General features: G+C 40.6%; 1 protein-coding gene across 8 annotated transcripts in view; it reads right to left on the minus strand.

Annotated features, from left to right (window-relative positions):
• AKAP9 (A-kinase anchoring protein 9) overlaps positions 1 to 21,063 on the minus strand; it is a 354,940-nt gene that overhangs the window by 241,196 nt on the left and 92,681 nt on the right. For all 8 annotated transcript variants that reach the window (XM_077490822.1, XM_077490820.1, XM_077490821.1 and 5 more), the window contains 5 exons: positions 14,393 to 16,741; positions 12,710 to 12,923; positions 8,311 to 8,390; positions 5,305 to 5,413; positions 4,216 to 4,301 (listed from right to left, as the gene is read on the minus strand). In XM_077490822.1, coding sequence (XP_077346948.1) covers positions 4,216 to 4,301; positions 5,305 to 5,413; positions 8,311 to 8,390; positions 12,710 to 12,923; positions 14,393 to 16,741 — 2,838 coding nt within the window. The remainder of the gene's footprint in view (positions 1 to 4,215; positions 4,302 to 5,304; positions 5,414 to 8,310; positions 8,391 to 12,709; positions 12,924 to 14,392; positions 16,742 to 21,063) is intronic.

Below are 21,063 nucleotides of genomic sequence, written 5' to 3' on the forward strand. Positions count from 1 at the left end.
TTTTAAAATGATCCTGTAATTGCAAAACAGAGGATGTGTATAGCCAAATATTCACTGAGAACCCTTATTAAAGTCTCCTTTTTTTTCCTTTAAAAATAACAAACATGTTATACTTACCTGCTCTGTGTAGTAGTTTTACACAGAGCAGCCCAGATCCTCCTCTTCTTGGGTCTCTCTCCAGCACTCCTGGCCTCTCCCACCTGAGCTGAGTCACTGCTCTATATGTCCATTCAGACACGGCGCCATGGTTTGACCCAGCCCCCTCTCTCTCCTCATTGGCTCACTGGGTTTTATTGAAAGCAGCAGGAGCCAGTTGCACCTGCTGCAGTGTCTAGGCCAGGGATATGCAATTAGCGGACCTCCAGCTGTTGCAGAACTACAAGTCCCATGAGGCATAGCAAGACTCTGACAGCCACAAGCATTACACCCCGAGGCAGAGGCATGATGGGACTTGTAGTTTTGCAACAGCTGGAGGTCCGCTAATTGCATATCCCTGGTCTAGCCCAATCAGAAGAGAAAGACCCGGGCAGCCGAGGTTATCGTGTACATCGCTGGATCTAGAGGGGGCACAGGTAAGTATTAGGGGGGCTGCTGCACACAGGAGGTTTTTTTTGTCTTAAAGAGGAACTGCAGTCTGCTCACATAATTTGTAATAAAAACATCTTTGCCATTCTGAAGCTTCCTTCCAATCACTGTGCATATTATTTTATATATACTGTACTTGCCAAATATGTTGAAGAAATCTCCTTCCACGAGTATGACTGGAACCATTTTAACTGTGGGCAGCTGAAGCTACTGCCTATCAACTTCCTAGATTTACACAGACACACACCTCCAGCTATGAAGCTCTCATTGGCCCTCTTATGACTTATCCTCCCTCCCTTCCTAGCAAACTGTCACAAAAATGAGAGAGCTGTGCATGATGTCATAAGCCTAGGCTAATTACCAGACAAGAAACAGGAAGTGGACAGTATAAGGTATTTATTGGCAGGAAAAAATAATTTTTTACTTATTCTAAACACCCGTTGCTAGGCATACTTCCTAATCTGCCACTACCTTCTCCACAGAGCTGTTCCTTCTCTTCATCCCTCGCGTGGTGTTCTGGGAAATTGGGCGCACCGTCTTCTGGGACCTGTGTGTTCCCCAGTAGACAGCCACCCATTCACAAAGCGGCATGCGACTCGCATATGCGCAGTAGGAAATGGGCAGTAAAGCCGCAAGGCTCCACTGTCTGTTTTCCCTTAGATAGAGTGGTGGCACTGCACCCAATCCGATGGACGGATCGGCCTCTGGGGGCCGACGTTGTGGGCTCCCTGGACAGGTAAGTTTCCTTATTAAAAGTCAGCAGCTAAAGTGTTTGTAGTTGCTGACTTTTAAAATAAATTTCAGCTGGAACACCGCTTTAACACCTCAATACTGAGCACTTTCAACCCCTTTCTGCCCAGGCCATTTTTCAGCGCTGTTGCACTTTGAATGACTATTGTGCGGTCATGCAACACTCCAATTTTTTATCATTTTCTTCACACACATAGAGCTTTCTTTTGGTGGTATCTAATTACCGCTGTTTTTTTTTTTTTTTTTTTTAAAGATTAAAAAAACAAGACTGAAAATTTTGAAAACCAAAAAAAGAGTTTTTCTTAGTTTGTCAGTAAATTTTGTAAATAAGTAATTTTTCTCCATCACAGATGTGCATGACAAGGCGGCACTGATGGGCACTACTGATGGGAATTGATGGGCAGCACCGATAGGAATTAATGGGCAGCACTGATGAGTAGGCACTGATGGGCACTAAAAGGCAGCACTGACTGGCACCAGTAATGGGCATTGATTTGTGTCACCGATTGGTGGCACTGCTGCAGCTTTCCTGCAATCAGGGCACTGATGATCAGTGCCCTAATTACCTTCCCTGTTCTCCCCTGCGAGGAGATGCCGTTGATCAGCTCTCCTTGCCACACTTTTTCAGTGTGAACAAGGAGAGACGATTTACGACACTTCCATGTTTACATGTGACCGGCTCTGATTGGACACCGCCGATCACATGGTCAAAGAGCCACGGGCGGCTTCATATGACGTCCACCCAGAACAAGAGCCACACCGTCCCTCTGTCATTTGACGGTAGGCAGGCGGCAAGTGGTTAAGCAGCACTCCACACCTTTTAGTTTAAAAATCTGAAGAAATGCTTATAATATTTGCAAATCTGCTCAAATGCTCAAAAAGGTCTGAAAAAAAACCCCATGACATGAAAAAGCCTGAAAACGCTCAGCTATATGTGTATGTAACCTTAAAGCTCTGACAATAAAACCTATAAACAGATTACTATGCACACCTGCACCAGATTTTGTGTGCACCAGTTTTAACAAATCTCTCCCCACTGTACATGAGTACTTTATCTCATGAATGCTATTTTGACTGAAGAGTGGAAGCTAAAAGATGGGTCATATTAATGCCCATGGCTTTGGAATGGGATGTCCAACAAACTCATAAAAGGTGTGGCAGTCAAGTGTCCACAAACTTTTTATGCCAAAGTATGTCTTTAAAACATTTTTAAACCCCAAAAAGATGTAATATATCACAGCCTACTAGTCATTCATATGCGATAGTTGTATTTGTTTCCTTTTCCGGGCTTTTCTCTTTATTTTTATTTGGTGATCCTGAAATTTTTGTTCTAGGGACGACAATACACACTCATTGCACTGTATTCCTTGGAGGAACAGAGTTGTCACCTTAGGCCGTTCTCCTGATTGGGACTACAAACAGCTACTCCTCCAACTCTATTAATCTCCATTACACAGGGCGGAGCGGTTTTGCAGAACAGAGAAGATAGCTGGGAAAACTAACAATGGGGTAGATTTATTAAAGGAAAAATAGACTGTGCACTTTGCAAAGTGCAGTTGCTCCAGAGTTTAGTAAATGAGGTAAAGGTTCACTTTTGCAAACGAACAATCATGTGCAAGTGGAAAAAAAAAAACAGCATTTTTGCTTGTACATGATTGGATGATGGAAGTCAGCAGAGCTCCTGCTTATTTACTAAGCACTAGAGCAACCGCACTTAGCAAAGTGCACAGTCTATTTGCCTTAAGTAAATCAACCCCAATGTTTGAGGTGTTATTGCACTCCATAGAAGATAGCTGGGAAGCTGTTTGAGACATCAGTTTAGTGCACAGGAAGTTACAAGGATACTGGTTTTCTGTCAAGATTAACAATAGGGATGGGCTCAAGCGTGTCCCAGATCTTATTCAAAGCCCCCCTGCCCGATCCCACCAGGAAGCCGACACTGCACACCACTAATTACAGGCAGCGAGGCATTTCCTGGTCTGCAGCTGCACGGACTGGGAAAGGTCTCACTTTCTGTGACTAGAGGTGGGCAGTGTCGGCTTCCTGGTGGGATCAGGCAGGTGGGCAGAGACTAGGATCCCGCCCACGCTTGAGCCCACCTCTAACAGGTATGTTTCTGTACTTGCAGAAAATCTACTTGGCTTGAAATGAAGAAAATGAATGCAGCCACCACACAATATTTTAGATTACCTTACCCTTATCCTAACCATTAAAGGAGAAGTTTACCTTTTGTAACATGTTACACCCATATTCAGGGTGTAAAATGTTGCAAATGCACTGGCACCCACACATGCAATTGTTTTATCAAACAAGCATTTTTCTTGTTATTATGCTTAAACATGTTTTTCTTTTTTTATCTCTAGATACATGCAAACAAAGCTCCTGAAGAAGCGGAGTACTGTCCGCGAAACATGTCAAGCATGCTAGTATGATTGTTACAGGGTGAAAGGGTATTACTATTTCTCTCAGTTGTATCACTTTTCTCAGACTTGACAGAGTTTTAAAATTGTATATTTTAATTATGTTGTAAAATGCAATAAAAAATGTATTTTGTTTTATAAATATGTGTGTAGTATTATGGTACCAATTAAAGTCCACTTTAGCCTCACAACTATTTGTTTCCTTTTTTTTTTTTCTAAGTAAAACTATCCTTTAAGCTGAACCCAACCCCACATCCCTATTTCCTATAGTTATTTGACCAATGAACGGGATTATTGCAACACAAGTTTGGCTATTACACCAATAATAGTACCAGAGTTACATAAAGAGTAAAGAACTTAATGCCACAAATCCTCTGTGCCTAAACTCCAGTGCCAAAATGATCATGGTAAAAACAACTGATCCAACATACTAACCACATATATAAATCACAGAGCTTACCTTTCCTATATATGTGGATAGATCAGCCATCTGTTTGTATTCTTCTACAAACTTCTCCAGCAGTGTGCTCAGATTGCTCTGCAGAGCTGCGGTAAAGTAAAATACCAAGTGAGAAAAGACTTGGAAGTTTACTGAATGTTAAAGAAGAACACAAGGAAGGATCTATGGAAATGACAATGGGAAGGAAGTGTAATGTGTCAACTCCATGCTCCTTGTGGACAGCCTTCCCAGAAGAGTTGAAGCTGTTATAGGTGCAAAGGGTGGGCCAACTCAATACTTAACCCTACAGACTAAGAGTGGGATGCCATTAAAGTTCATGGGAGTGTAAAGGTCCCAATACTTTTGGTAATACCGTGCATCTTCAGTGTAATGAACAAGGAGTCCTGGAAGTGATGGTTTGGCCCCCACAGAGCCCTGATCTCAACATCATGGAGTCTGTCTGGGCTTACATGAAGAGACAGAAGGATTTGAGGCAGCCTACATCCACAGATGATCTATGGTTGTTTCTCAAGATGTTTAAAACAACCTACCTGCCAAGTTTCTTCAAAAAATGTGTGCAAGTGTACCTAAAAGAATTGATGCTGTTGTGAAAACAAAAGGGTGGTCACACTAATATATTGATTGATTTATCTTCTCTTCATTTACTCTTTTATGCTAATAAATTTTGGCAATTGATAGAAAAAAAAACTATTAACACTTATTTCCGATGGCTTTCATTACAGCATTTTTTCACACCTGCTTAAAACATATGTAAATTAGTGTGTGTCAAATTTTTTATATATATATATATATATATATATATATATATATATATATATATACACACAGATGAAGGCAGCCATAATTGCTCATCACACATGAAGGCCCTGTTTCCGGTTTAGTGGCACTACATAAAGGTTGTGCCTTGCTAATCATGCAAACTCACTGCAAGCCTTCTAGACTTAAAACAGACTTTCTGGAGTCTCTAATGGCAAAAAAGCTCACAAATCTCCCTCTAGACTATGCAATTTTTGCCTGCTCGGTGAAACTCTATGCATTTTTTTTCTCAGAATGAACATGTTCAATACTAGCTCAGAAAGGTGTCTTTACTTTGCACTGTGGTCCTTTGCAGTGATAAGGATGTGCTGCAAGTCTTCTCATCTTCTCTTCTCTCTTGCTGTGATTGGTTTTCCTGCTCTCTCTCTTTACCAAGCACAACCTGATGGAAATAAATATATTGGAATAACTGTTAAAGCTTCATGTTTCAATAATGTAATATAAGGCTTATTATATGTGTCAAATGAATTGTAGCGGTGATGTACGGTGTTATGCACTTTCAGTTACAAGGAATTGTGGTGTGAATGGACATCTTTCATGGAGCAAATTAAAGCTGCAAGAATTGCAGGCAGCTTGGGTCTCTTGTCATGGTGGCAATGAACTAGCTCATACAAAAAGAATGCCCATGGGGCTTTGAAGGAGGTACGCCATTAAGAAAAACAATTCAATGTGCAAACCATACAATTTTTATTCAAAACAAGTAAATATTAAAAATATTTATATAGGTACCATATATGAAAAAAACATAAATATGGCAAAAATTCATGAATCAACAATGCAAATATAAATAATGATATTTAGCATCATCATAAACAAAAGTTTTATTTTATTCTTTTGTCCCAGATTTTGGGGGTTTGGTGGTATTGTTTCTTTTTTTTTTTTTTTTTTTTTTTTTAGGGTAACCTCTTCCTGAGGGGTGGTGCCTACACCTCTGGCTGCTGTAGCATCGTGCAGTTGGTCTTTTTGTTGCGGCAGCCTATGAACCAATGCACATGCGTTGGCATGGTGACGTCATTATGTGATGCATCAACACGCCTTCATTCATGAGCAATTCCATGTGGCCACCATTCTCAAGGCAGAATTAGTTACTGCTGGCCTTCGGCGGCCTCAGCGTGGCATCGGCCTCTCCCACATGGTGCTGTATGAGCAGATAGCTGCCCCCAGGTGGTATATAACAGAGAAGCATATTAGTGGCATTAGTGCTGTTGCTCTGTGCAGACCTTTGGTGCATTTAATTGGCGGGTCACATCTCCGATACAGAGTAAGTTAGTCAACTTAAGTTGGCCAGAGAAGGTGCGAATCTCAGCCGATTAAGGAGGCACCCGCTGAGTTTCAAACCATTTATGGGCAGGCTGAATATATATATATATATATATATATATATATATATATATATATATATATATATATATATATATACACACACACACACACACACACACACACACACACATATATATATATATATATATATATACATATATATGAAAGTTTCTTCACGAAATGCGTTGACATGTATGCTGCTGCTTGATCATCTCTGCTTTGTTATGATGTTGCTAAATAGCATTGTTTGTATTTGAATTGCTGATTGCATTTTTGGTATAGTTATGGTTTTGGATACCTATATAAAAGTTTTTAATATTTACTTGTATTAAATGAAAATTGTATGATTTGAACATTGAATTTTTTTTCTTTATGGTGTACCTCCTTATAATTTCCATGGGCATTTTTTTTTCCGTATGAACCAGTTCATAAGTTTCGGGACTGAGCTATGCCTCATCCATGCACTTAAACCAGTGTCTAGATGTTAAAGGGGTGCAATGTACACCAAGGACAGCATAGCACAATATGTTTTAAGAAGAGGCCTAAAATGTGTCAAAAGTTTACAGTTTTAAATCTCTAATCTATAGGGTGTGAATATTTTTGTAGGCACATAAAGAAACTAGGATAATGTGCTAAAAATGAACAATAAATGCAATTGATTCTCCTTCTTCTGATTGGCCAATGTTATAGTCTTGTAACATTCCTCTCTTTATAAATACAGCAAATTTACTGAAGCGTAATAACATTTCAAAATCCCTATTTATTTTTATCACACAGTACAGACCACAAGAATCAATTTACAAACCACGGGATGTCCTCAAGCATTAAATCGAGGGGTGGGCAACAAACCAGCTAAACAGCAGCAACAGGCCCACAGGAAAAAGGGACAGAGATGAACAAACAGCAGCAGAAGCATCTTGTAGCCACAGCAAGTGACAGCAGAAACTTAACCTGTTTACGAACTCCCCACGCAGATATAATGGGGTAGAGCGACCTCTCTATACTAGAACATGCACTAAGTATGTGATCTGGAACTTCTGAGTCTGGGGCACCCACGCGTGCCACCGGCAACCCACTCCTGCTGCGATTGGACAATCAAGGGGTCGGCCGGGACTCGCCGATAGTTTGGGCAATGGTGGTCTGCCTATGTAAACAAAGCAGACAGCTGTTCTGTGACAAGAGAAGAAACTCAGATCTCTGTCTTCCCACAGTGCAATCAACCCCCACATAGTTAGAAAGCACTCCCAGTGAACACAGTTATCCCTTTGATCCCCCATGATGTTAACCCCTTCCCTGCCAGTGTCATCGGTACAGTGGCAGTGCATATTTTTTTTAGCACTGATCACTGTTATTAGTGCCACTGGTCCCCAAAAAGTGTCAGTTAGGTGTCTGAACAGACATGATTTTTATTTGGGTACAGTGTCGCACAACCGCACAATTGTCAGTTAAAGTAACGCAGTGCTGTATATCAAAAAATGGCCTGGTCATTAAGGGGGGAAAACCTTTCCGAGTTGAAGTCGTTAAAGAGTTACTCCACTTTCGGGGGGGGGGGGGGGTATACAGTATAAACAACCGCTACACAAGTCATATTGTAATTGAATACCATTAAAAATTACCTTTCTTTTTCAATCCGCAGCTCTGAAATTTTCTGTAAAATGCAATATGACTACCTGAAGGTGTTCTGTAAACAGAATATGCACAGAACGCACCCCAGAAACATAATTTCCCGCTTATGTGATTTGTTCACCGGTTTTCCCAGAAATCTGCACTAGGATACAAGTCAGTAGCAGTATATACATACATATATATATATACACTCCCATGGTCTATGAATCGATTCTGGTGTTAGATGTAACATTTACATATACATTATACATATACTCCATCCCACCTCCAACAATGAATGGAGAGGACATTTCACAGACTAGACACTGGCTATTTAGTATAATAGCAAACCTGAATGATATCAGCGCTTTCATCACAGACTCTCTTCATCAGCCTTTGTGCTAGATCCTCACAAGAAGCTTCCTCACACCCTGCAGAAACATGAATGATAAATGCAGATAGTACACAGAACAATCAAGACACAAGGGATGTGAGCTTTGAAGATTGGAAGAAAAACACTGTCATTTTATCAGATATGAAAGTAGGATTTGTCAGATTGCATTGTTTGGGGCTGCTGCATCTCTTTTCATAAAAAGCTATTCAGAACAATGTCTTTTGCCAGTTCACAAACAATTATGAAGAAGTAGCAACCATCTAACATTTAAATGCTGTTAAAGTAACTGAATAATAGAAATATGTACACAAAACTATAATAAGAAAATCCGAGTAGTAGAAAGCCCTGTGTTGAGGGACTTTAAAGAAGAGGTCCAGCCTCATTCAGAAAAAAAGGAAAAAAAGTTTGCAGCTACAAATTCTGTAGCTGCTGACTTTTAATATAAGCAAACTTACCTGTCCAGGAAGCCCGCGATGTAAGCACCCCAGATGATTTTTCCCTTGGCTCTCGGGTGCTGCCGCCACCATTCCTTCTAAGGGAAATCAGCAGTGAAGACTTGCGGCGTGTGCAAAGCGCTTTCTGAATGGCCTCCTTTCTGAATGGCCTTCTTTCTGAATAGAATGGCCTGGAAGCAGGGGAAGCCAGTCACGTGACCGCCGATTAGACATGTGCAATTAATTTAGTTACCAATTAGTCTTTTAATGAATTTCAACAAATTTATTAATTCGGAAATATCTGAATTAGCGAAAGTCCCTTTAACTAATTTATTTGAATATTTGAAAATTCGTAAATTTGAAAACTCGAAAACTTTAAAATCAGAAATAACTTAACTATTACTAACTAGTAAATTATAGGTACTGGAATTTCCCTCTTAAATTTGGCTGTTAGTGAATGTAACGAATACGCATATATCCATAGTTAAGAATTATCCAAAATCATGGATGCCGTACCTAAACTAATAGAACATAAAAAATCAATAATAATTAACAATAATAATAAAAAAAAAATGTATTATTTAGTATCACTTTGTTCCATTCCATTTGTTTAGATGTGGCATTCGTTATTTCGGATAATGCATAACTTTGGCTAAATTCGTATTCCTTACGTTCGCTAGCAGCAAAATTTGAAAGGAAATGCCAATACCAATAATTTAATAGTTATTATTAGTTAGTTAGTCTTTTGAATTTTCGGATTTACGCATTTTCAAATTTATGAATTCCGATCATAACGAATGACCCAAAAAACGAAAAAACAAAACAAAAACACATTTTTTTCGTCAGTGCACATGTCTACCGCCGATCGGCACAATAAAATATTTTTTTATCTGTGGATTTTTTAGAAAACACATACAGTGGGGCACAGAATTTATTATAACAGAGGGGATTGTAGGAACAAAATTAAGTGGGTTAACAACTGCTTTAAAGCGGAATTAAACCCTCCTATCCTTTACAGCCAAGGAAGCTGCTTCTGTTTGAACAGCAAATGCCATGGTGCTGCACATGTGATCAATTATGACACCATTTTGGTTGAAGACACAATTAAATCAATCTGTTTTTTTTAAACCAGTACATTGATGGGTTTAGTTCCGCTTTATGATTTACAGCTGGAGCTAATTAAAAGTCAGCAGCTACAAATACTGCAGCAGCTGACTTTTAATATTAGCACACTTACCTGCCCAGGGCGCCTGTGATGTCCTCACCTGAAGCCTATCTGTCCCTTGGCTCCTGGGTGGAGGTGCCGGCATCTTCGGTTAGGGAATCAGGAAGTGAAGCCTTGCTGTTCCCTACTGCACATGCGCGAGGCGCAATGCACGATCTCACTGGCCCCTGCTGTCGTCTGGGACCTGTGTGTCTCCCAGAAGACAGCAGGGGGGCGGAGGAGGGGGCCGGACATAGTGTAGATCGCCCTGGATACTGCAATGATCAATGCCCGGAAGTGGAAGCAAATACCTGGATTATACAGGTATCTGCTCCCCCCTGAAAGGTGCCAAATGTGACATCGGAGGGGGGAGGAATCTGAAAAGCGGAAGTTCCATTTTTGGGTGGAACTCCGCTTTAAGGACACTAGCTGGCAGATGTAAAAACCAGATGAGAAATGGATGACAAACTTATGAAAAACTGATGTAAACTTTCTTTGAAAAAACGTGACTGAACTGATCAAAACGAACGGTCCGCATGTGTGAAAGGGGCCTTAAAGTCAAAGCAACTGTAAATGAGCCCTAAAGAAAATCTGTTACTTTATCCATTTCATATTATTGTACCACTCACCCAAGTGAATGAGGAGGTGTAAAAAAAAAAAAATGAGACAAAGAAATAATTTCAGAACTTTTTCCACCTTTAATGTGACCTATAAACTGTACAACTCAATTGAAAAACAAACTGAAAACTTTTAGGGGGAGAGTAAAGCTAAAACTAGAATAATGTGGTTGCATAAGTATGCACACCCTCTTATAAACTGGGGATGTAGCTGTGTTCAGAATTAAGCGATTACATTCAAACTCATGTTAAATAGGAGTCAATACACACCTGCCATCATGTAAAGTGCCTCTGATTAATTCCAAATAAAGCTCAGGTGTTCTAGTAGGTCTTTCCTGACATTTTCTTAGTCGCACCAGGCAGCAAAAGCCATGGTCCGCAGAGAGCTTCCAAAGCATCAGAGGGAACTCAGTGTTAAAAGGTATCAGTCAGGAGAAGGGTACAAAAGTATTTCCAAGGCATTAAATATACCATGGAACACAGTGAAGGTAGTCAGTCATCATCAAGTGGAGTAAATATGGCACAACAGTGACATTACCAAAACTGGACGTCCCTCCAAAATTGATGAAAAGATAAGAAGAAAACTGGTCCGGGAGGCTGCCAAGAGAATCTGACAGATTTGGAGTGTTTTTGCAACGAGTGGGCAAATATTGCCAAGTCATGACTTGGCAACGTTTGCCCACTCTTCTTTGCAAAAAAAACACTCCAAATCTGTAAGATTACGAGGGCATCCCCTGTTCACAGCCCTCTTCAGATCACCCCACAGATATTCAATGGAATTCAGGTCTGGGCTCTGGCTGGGCCATTCCAAAACTTGAATCTTCTTCTGGTGAAGCCATTCCTTTGCTGATTTGGATGTATGCTTTGGGTTGTTATGCTGGAAGATGAATTTCCTCTTCATGTTCAGCTTTCTAGCAGAAGCCTGAAGGTTTTGTGCCAATATTGACTGGTATTTGGAACTGTTCCTAATTCCCTCTACTTGACTAAGGCCCCTGTTCTAGCTGAAGAAAAACAGCCCCAAAGCATGATGGTGCCACCACCATGCTTCACAGTGGGTATTGTGTTCTTTTGGTGATGTGCAGTGTTGTTTTTTTTCACCAAACATATCTTTTGGAATTATGGTCAAAAAGTTAAACCTTGGTTTCATCAGACCAGAACACATTTTCCCACATGCCTTTGAGAGACTTCAGATGTGTTTTTGCAAAATGTAGCCAGTCCTGGATGTTTTTCTTGGTAAGAAAAGACTTCTGTCTTGCCACTCTACCCCATAGCCCAGACATATGAAGAATTTGGGAGATTGTGGTCACATGTACCACACAGCCAGTACTTGCCAGATATTCCTGCAGCTCCTTTAATGTTGCTGTAGGCCCCTTTGTAGCTTCTCCGACCAGTTTTCTTCTCGTCTTTTCATCAATTTTGGGGGAACGTCCAGTTATTGGTAATGTCACTGTTGTGCCATATTTTCTCTACTTGATGATCACTGTCTTCACTGTGTTCCATGGTATATCTAATGCCTTGGAAATACTTTTGTACCCTTCTCCTGACTGATACCTTTTAACAGTGAGATCCCTGTGATGCTTTGGAAGCTCTCTGCGGACCATGGCTTTTGCTGTGGGATGCAAAGAAAATGTCAGGAAAGACCTACCAGCACACCTGAAATTTATTTGGGGTTAATCAGAGGCACTTTAAATTATGGTAGGTGTGTACTGACTCCTATTTAACATGAGTTTGAATGTGATTGCTAAATTCTGAACACAGCTACATCCCCAGTTATAATAGGGTGTGCAAATGTATGCAACCACAGTATTTTCGTTTTTTAGTTTTACTTCCCTCCCCTAAAATATTTCAGTTTGATTTTCAATTGAGTTGTACAGTTTATAGGTCACATTAAAGGTGGAAAAAGTTCTGAAATTATTTACCTTTGTGTCATTTTTTTTACATCACAGAAACCTAACATTTTACCAGGGGTGTGTAGCCTTTTTATATCTGCTGTATATGAAGCCAGCAAAATATTAAATCAGTTTTGGCTGTACTGAACATCTCATTAAAATCAATACAGGAATCAAGCCTATATACACCAGTACTCTAATGCAGGGGGTACCTGTGTGCTGTGGCTGTAGTCTCTCTAGCTCCCTCTGGTGTTGGTCCTGCAGTCCCCTCATCTTCTCCTCCTGATCTCTGAGAAGTGTCTCTCTGAGGTTGCACAGCTCACTCTTCTTTTCACTCTGGACATTTTCATTGACGAGCTTCAGCTGAGCTTTGTTGATCTGAGTAAGGCTAATACGTTGCGCTTCCAGCTGCAGCACTGTATCAGCCTTCACACAAGACATATATTAAATAAAATCTCAGTTTAATAATACATAACCAAATAGACACCACACTTTACTTTTTTCTCCCTTTACACTGCTTTTTCTTTACAGTACTGATGATGAGAATATTTTAAGAATTATCAAATTTAGAATAATAGGATGCATGCCAAGTGATCTTACAGCAGATCTCTACTGTCCCCTGTGCAACTCTCCACTGAATGTGATGTTGTAATGCAGCCTTATCATCCTTTCTTCCGCCAATGTATTACATTGCATCACAACAAGGCCAACAAGACATGGACCCAAGAAATAAAATACAAATAATCTAGTTCATTCACCAATTGCATATCATAAATACTACTGACAAAGTTCTCTAACTTCCCAAATCAAATGTGTGATGAATGTAGGGCTACGCATTAGGAGCCCTATTACACCTGAGCTGTTCATTCTATGTCTATGGGCCCTCAACAGGTCTAAAATTGTGCCTGACCTTGGAGGATGGATATGGGGGATCCATTAGAAAAGGAGCACCCCCAAAACTTGTGCATGAGGTGACGTGCTTTACAATGAGCATGTATACGTTTGGATTTGCCTTAGGAACTTCCACTTATGTGTTGTGGGGCCATTCATCTTGAATGGAACCTCTATACACTAAAGCAAAAGTTGAAGTACAGTTTGCAAGTGGGAATGTTTGCTATGTACTTATGAAGACCTACAGGCGAGAGAGATATCTCAAGATGCATGTCTCCAGTAAGATAATGTTCACTAGGAGCCTAAACACAGGATTGCAGTCTCTAACAAATAAAATCATGCACACCCCTCCTTATGCAATGGTACTACATAGTGCAACAAGATGGGTATAGTGTACATGCACAGTAATTTACTTTTTGTAAGTAGATCAAATACAATTAAACTAAGCATCCAAGTATTTAGCTGAAAATTTGAATTATAGGAAAAAAATGTTTTTTTTCCATTTTGGATAAAGTAATGGAGGGTTATAAACCCTTTAAGGTTTATTTTTGACATGTGTCCTATTGGGGAGATTTACATTCACTTCCTGTCCCACAGCCAGAACAGGAAGTGAAAGGAAACCCCTGCAAATTAAGGGAATCTCTTGGGGCCCTTCAGGTCACCAGAGCTAGTGTGCCCATTGGAAGATTTCCCCTCTATTACTTTTTGGAGGACAACACAAAATTTGGGATTTTCTTTTACTTTCACTTTCAATGATAATGGTCAACAGGACAAATAGAGAGGGTGAATCTCCCTAACAGGGGAACAGACAGCAGTAAAAACTGAGAGGTACTCTAATTCATCTCCACTCTAGCCAAAAAAACAAAGGCTTTAGTTATGCTTTACGATGCCATTCAAAGAGATTCAGATTCAACTGGACAGACATGAGCACCATTATAAAGCACAATGCAATATACGGTGTACATTAACAGCAACAATCCACATGACATACCTCCTTTACTTACCTTCTCCTGAAGAACTGTATCCAGTTTCTGCTGTAATTCTTTATTTTCCAAATGTGTTCTTTCTAAAATGAAAGATCCTTCTTCAAGTTTTCTAGTTAATTCATCAATTCTTTGAAGCAAAGATTCCCTTTCTATTAATATATTAACAGATTCCTGATTGGAACTGTAGGTTTGGGGTGATAAATGCACTTTAGTTGGATGGATAGTTTCCTCCATTAAACATTCTAGAGAATGAGAAGTATCATCTGATACAATCAGATTGCACTCTGTAGAGTGTTCTATATGAACTGGCATGTTGCCATCCCTATGGATTGGTTCACTGTCTAATTCTAGCACTACTTCCTCTATTTTAGTAGTGTCTCTTTCTACCCATAGCATTTTTACTTGTTCTTTTAACTGACTTATTTCATTCTGTTTAAACTGTAACTCTTCAGAAAGACTGGAAAGTTTCAAAGAAAGTTCTTGCTTGTCCCGTTGGGCAGTCTCTAGCTTTTCCATCAATTCTGTAGTGTCTTTCTCCACAACCTCCGATCTGTCAGCTTTGGCCAAGTTGGAAGCTCCAGAGGCAATCAAGTGGGTCTCCTTCTGGGTATCCCGTTTTAACTTTACAATCTCATTATTAAGAGCATCTAACTTTGTTTTATACTCATCTTCAAGCTTAGCTTTGCCATCTTCCACCTGTTCCTTCAATTTGACCAGACAGGAATATTCCTCTTTTAACTCATTATAGTTGACCTCAAAATTTTTCTCAGCAAAGGAGAATGTGTTCTTTTGAGATTCAATTTCTTCTCTGAGCTGATGTTCCAGGTTCCTGAGTTGTGCATTTTCTGAAGTCAGCTGTTCAATCATATTCTTTAGGTCAGAACTTTCAGAGTCTGTCGGATTTTCACAGTTTCCAATGCTGCGCACTTTCAAGACGTCATATTGGTCTTTTAGAAGTCTATTGTCTGTCTCCAAAGATGCCACTTTTTGCTTTAGAGCGTCTTTTTCTATGACCTCTTTCTCAAGGGTCTCAATTCTTAGCTGCAGCGCCTGAACCTCTTGCTCCATTGTTCCTTTTTCCTTTTCCTCTCTTCTCAAACACTCCAGCTCTTTTTGCAGCTCATTAATTTGCATCATCATTTGTTCTGAATTCGGATCATTGACACACTGCAACAAGTCTTTCAAATTAGAGATTTCCAGCATCAAGTAATTCTGTTTGGTTATTAAGCTGTCTTTTTCCGACTGCATGGCAGTGATAGTCTGACTCGTTTCTTGGTTCATCTGATCTATTTGCTGTTTATATTGCACTTCTAAGTTATCTTTGAGATTCTCAATGTTGGTTCTGTGCTCTCGGGTTAAGTCCTCCTTGAGCTTTGTGAGTTCCTCTTCCTGGCTGAACAAGAAATGTGTTCTAAGTTTCTCCAATTCAGCTTCCTGAGATTCTGCCATCCTGTCCAACACCTCGTCCTTTTCTCTTTCCAGCATATCCAGCTTGATCTTATAATTGGTCACCTCGGCCTCATGTTTTGATTCTAATTCTTTGGTAAATTCATTGGCTGCGGCCAGTTCAGCTTTGAGATTGTCAATGGTGACGAACAAACTGCTGGCCTCGTTCAATTTGTTTTCCTTTTCGGTGAGGGTCTCCCTGGCTTTGTGCACCTGCTCCCTGGCATAGCTCAGATCCTGCAGCAGATCCTCAATTTGCATCTGTAGCTGCGATTTCTCCTTTGAAGCGGCCTGTAGTCTGTGAGAGAAATCCTCCTTCATTTTATCCCTCTGCTCATCAGATTGCTGCAATCTAGCATTTAATTCACTAATGATCACGTTTAGCTCATTGATCTGTTGCGTAGAGGTGCTGATGGCTGCCTGGCTCATTACACTGCTCACTTCTTGCCTGTGCTGGGCAAGCAGCCTCTCAGTCGCCAGCGTGTGTTGCTTGACCAATTCCTGCTTCATCTGTACAATCTCCTGCCCATGCACCTCGTCTAGCTCAGCCTGAAGCTGCTCCAGTTTCCTTTGTGTCTCTAATTCTATTCGCTGCAGAAGGCCTGCCTCTGACTGACTGTCTCTATGATGCTTTTTCTGAAGGTCCTCCACAGTTCCCATTAACTGCTTGATTTCGTCGGAGGATCTCCTCTCCTTTTGTCTGGAGCTAGTCAGTTCTTCGGAAAGGTTGCTGTTTTCCTGGCTCTTTTGGGTTAATTGTGCTTTCAGTTCATCGATGAATTTCTCTGATTCGGCGATCCTTTCTTTGAGTTCCAGACTGTGGATTTCTTCATTGTGTATGGTTGATTTCAGACTATCAAGCAGCAAGTCCTTCTCGTTCAGCTTTTGTTCATAAGAGAATTCAAGTTCTTTTTTCTGCACCTTAAAGCAAAAGCAACAGTCTTAAGATAGGAGGCAACCAGATATTTAGATTATTATTTTCTAATTGGGACATACCAGGCCTCATTCATATGAAAAAAGTATGAAATACCCAATAATCCCATTTTACTTATTAATACTTATTTTATCAGATTTAAAACACCTAGTGGTTCCTCCAATCTCTCAGGGATTATGATAAGGAGATCTCTGTACGCAGGTTTTTAGGTCTGCACACCTGACAAAGCCATGACACTGAAACTTTATTATGGTTGTTCATATCCCATTTTCTTGAAGTCAACCTTTGCTGTATGACTACTTTGTACTGTTTATATTCAAAACATTTCCAATAAAAATGTAATGTAAGGGAAAAAAAAGCCATGACATGAGGTGTGAACTCCTAATGTCCTGATTTCCATATTTAAAAAAAATGTCATAAATACAACAAATGGAGCAGGTACAACCCAAGGTGGATGGAAATAATCACATCACAGCGGAAGTAACCCCTTGGGATATAAACAGCCAGCAGGAACCTCAGAAAATCAGACATTTGTTAATAAATTATTAATTTTTCCACAGATACTGAAACATTACTTTTGGGTGGATTGACCATGTAAGTCCTATAAAAAAAATATTTCTCCCTCTATACTTAATTATGCCCTAAATGGAAACAGGACCTTCAATGCACATTGGACCAAGCACAATGGGGTCAGATCTGGGCCACCACAAAATCATGCTCTTGCTACACCACACCAGTGGAAGCCAACTACAAGGTGCCACTGAGGTGGTACATGGCTCCCTCCAGGTTGGCGCATCTCTCTATAGATTTTTCACCGCACGTTTTCCGTGGCTGCCCCGAAAATGGCTCCTTTTTACACAATTGGTGGACATGTCCAGTCGCACAATGGTTTTGGTGGTGGGTATAACAACTCTTACATACTCTTTTCCAACAAACTCTCACAATGAACTCTTCAGAAGCCTTACCTTAAGTGGAATTCCAGTCCAAATGTAAATTGTGCCCATAATTAGTATATTAAATATGTTTAACTTTGACATTCTGCATTTTCAGGCTGGCTGATTGTCTAACTAATGCCGCGTACACACGACCAAATTGTCCGGTGGACTTAGTCTGGCAAACAATCCGGCAAACAATCCGCTTGGACTTGGCCACACACTGACACTCCGAAAGTTCGGCGATTCTAACGCGATGACATACAGCACGTACGATGGGACTAGAAAAGGGAAGTTCAATAGCCAGTAGCCAATAGCTTCCTTCTCGTACTTGCTTCTGAGCATGCGTCATTCTTAGTCCGCCGGACTAGCACACTGGCGAATGGATTGTCCGCTGAAAGCCAAGTCCGGCGGACAAATTTTGAGTCAAAACTACTTTCTAAGTCCGCCAGACTTTACGATGAAAAAGTCCAATTGTCCGGCGTAATGCGGTCACGTGTACGCGGCATTAGAAAGCCCAATCTGAGATAGACAAAAGCTGCCTTCTGTTCTTTACTGACAATAGTTTCTCTCTTCAGCTGTCATGCACTTTCTAAAACCATTGTCGGTTTTTTAGAGAAATCCAGTCTAGCTTTCATTAAATTGCACCTGTCCTGCCCAGTCCCACCCAGCACCGCCCCCATTGCTCCCAGCCTTGTCTCCATCAGCATCCTATTACCATAGGAAATGACACTGCTGGCGGGCTTGCAGGCATCACTGCTGGCAGTCAAAGCACTAGCTTTCTTGGTGAATGCCCGCTGGCTAGAAATGTCATTTCTGGAAATGACGTAGGTAGCCTGGAAGGGACACACCCAGCAGCCACACAGAACAGAATAACCCGGCCCAATGAAGGTCACATGATAGGTGGGTTAAAAAGAAAGAAAAAGGAGGTACAAGGATGCACATTTTAAACTTTTTGATAATGCAGATATCTTATAACATGGTGGATTGTAGTTGATTGGTGCTTTTTGAGGATGAGGTCTTTCCTTCCACTTTAATTGTAAATCTGTGGAGCTGTCCAAAACCCAATTCGCTTTAATGACTCACATTCTCTTAGCCGCTAAATTAGTCATAGCAAAACCTTGGCTCACACAATCTATTCTCTTTTCGGAGGTTATGCACCAAATCCACTGGAATAATGAAAAGCTGACTGCAGGACTTTATATTACTATGCCTAAATTCCGTAAAATCTGAGACCCCTGGTTTAAGCTTTCCGATCTACCAACTTTGACCACACCTATTGGCCCTTTAATCTTAGGACATTCATACAATCATAGTGCCCAACACTCCCCGGGCTAGCCCCTTTCTTTGTCTACTTACTAACCTCCTTGATCCCCTAAACTATAACCTTCTCCCTACCCCTTCCAACCCCCACCACTTCTCACCCTCCTTTTCTTGCTTTTTAATACAAATCTTATGTGCATTTCCATAGACCACTCGATACCGAACCCATTACATCCTGTTTCTAGCCCACCATTAGGATGGTTAGCCACGCTGGGATTTTCTACTTTGGTTGTTAATTGCTTTAAAAGTTTTAATATATTATATCGCCAGCAGAATCTATTATTGCTAAACCAAAAACTGTTTTGTACACTTTGTCATTCCTCTTTTTGAGACTCAAAAATGATTGAGCAAGTAAAAAAATGTTCCTACCTGAGATGACAGGATGAGTTCACCCAAAACTGATATATCGTTTTTTGTTAGATGCTGGAGGGGTAAGCCACCTGACAATGTGTTATACCTCCGAGATTACTGGTGAGATCTCCAGAGTTCCAGAGGCAGCACACCAACTGTGCCTATTATAACAAAATCCTACGCTCCCTGCTGGATTTTGTATTTACTTTATATTATGGACAGCTTCATAGAAGGAGCTGGGACATACATCTCAAAGGATGACAGCAACACAGTCAGTAATTATGGCAAGGAGATCTCACTGTTGGAGTATTCTAGACCTGTAAGAAGCCAGGGGATTCAAACAACTAAAATATGACTTTTTTTGGATCACTTTACTAATGCTTAGGGCCCATTCACACTGCTCTGGACAGCCCCACACATTAAACTGCAGTGGTTTAATATGCAACCTTTGTCCATTCTGTCTGCAGTGAGCTGGAGGTAGGGGGCAGTGTGATGCGCGTTTCAGTGCATCAGCACAGCTCCTTTTCTTTTCTTGCCAAATTTTTTTTTTAAATATTACATGCAATATATTAAAAATGTGAGTTCACTACAGGAATTTACAACATATGCAATAAATATTGCAAATGCGGTGAATATCACAAAAAAAACAAAAAAAAAAAACCACAGTGTATTATATCACTACCTGCCACCCTAATAGCCAGCCAGCTAGCCAGCCCGACTCATTCAGCCATCAGCTGGGGATTCAGGTCTGGTATAAATTTTCAGGGGGACCCCACACGCAGGAAAAAAAAAAAAAAAAAAAAAGTGTACAGTTCTGCAAAAATCCATAACAGACTCTTATCCAAGCACAAGTGCCCCTTACTTAACCCTTCCAGGACACATGCCCTCAACATGGAAGGGAGAGGGGAAGCTGGACCACCGAGCAAAGCAGTGGAGGGGGGGGGGGGGCAGGGGATGGTATATGGGGGCCTCCTTGTTAAAAGGGGCTTCCTTCCAGATTCCAATAAGCACACGGACCTCCACCACCACCAGGCCAAGGCTGTGTGGAAGAGAAGCTTATAATTACTCAACATGGAGACAAGCTGCGTTGCTAAGGCCAGGAATGGTTCAGGAAGGTCCCGAAAAGGGTCTGGAATCTTCTTTTGGTGAAGGGGGGGGGGGGGTCACGCTTTTTTTTGTTTGGTATTTTTGTTTTGTTTTTTGGCATCCCCCTTAAAATTCATACTGGACCTGAAGGGCCTGCTAAGAATTTTGGGGGGAACCTCCATGTGCTTGTTTTTTTTTCTTTAGCTCTCCCTGCCCCTCCTTTCATTCACCTGTCAGCAGGGAATCCCCAGTTGACAGCTGAATAAGCCATGAGGGGCATGAGTCTATGGTTGTTAGGATGATGACAGGTGCCTGCTAAATGGTGCCGGAGGTCTGGTCTGTGATAACATAAGGAGTGCAAAAAATGTGTTAAAAAGCACAAAAGTTAAAAATCAACACATGCTTTAATTATCAGTTTCGTTATGAACTGACTACTTCTGAGATAGATAGTGCATTCGTTAATTTAAAGCAAAAATGAATGCGATATTCATCTCTTACTGATCCCCCTGGGTGGAGTGACATAAAAAAAAAAAAAAAAAAAAAACAATAGAACAAGATAAGATTGTTAAATAAGCAACTTTATAAAATGACTAAAAATATAACCAATTTACCATATT

Source organism: Lithobates pipiens, unplaced genomic scaffold, assembly GCF_037356315.1.
Source record: "Lithobates pipiens isolate NorthernLeopardFrog02 unplaced genomic scaffold, aLitPip1_a1.2 Scaffold_19, whole genome shotgun sequence".
Taxonomy (NCBI): Eukaryota; Metazoa; Chordata; class Amphibia; order Anura; family Ranidae; genus Lithobates; species Lithobates pipiens.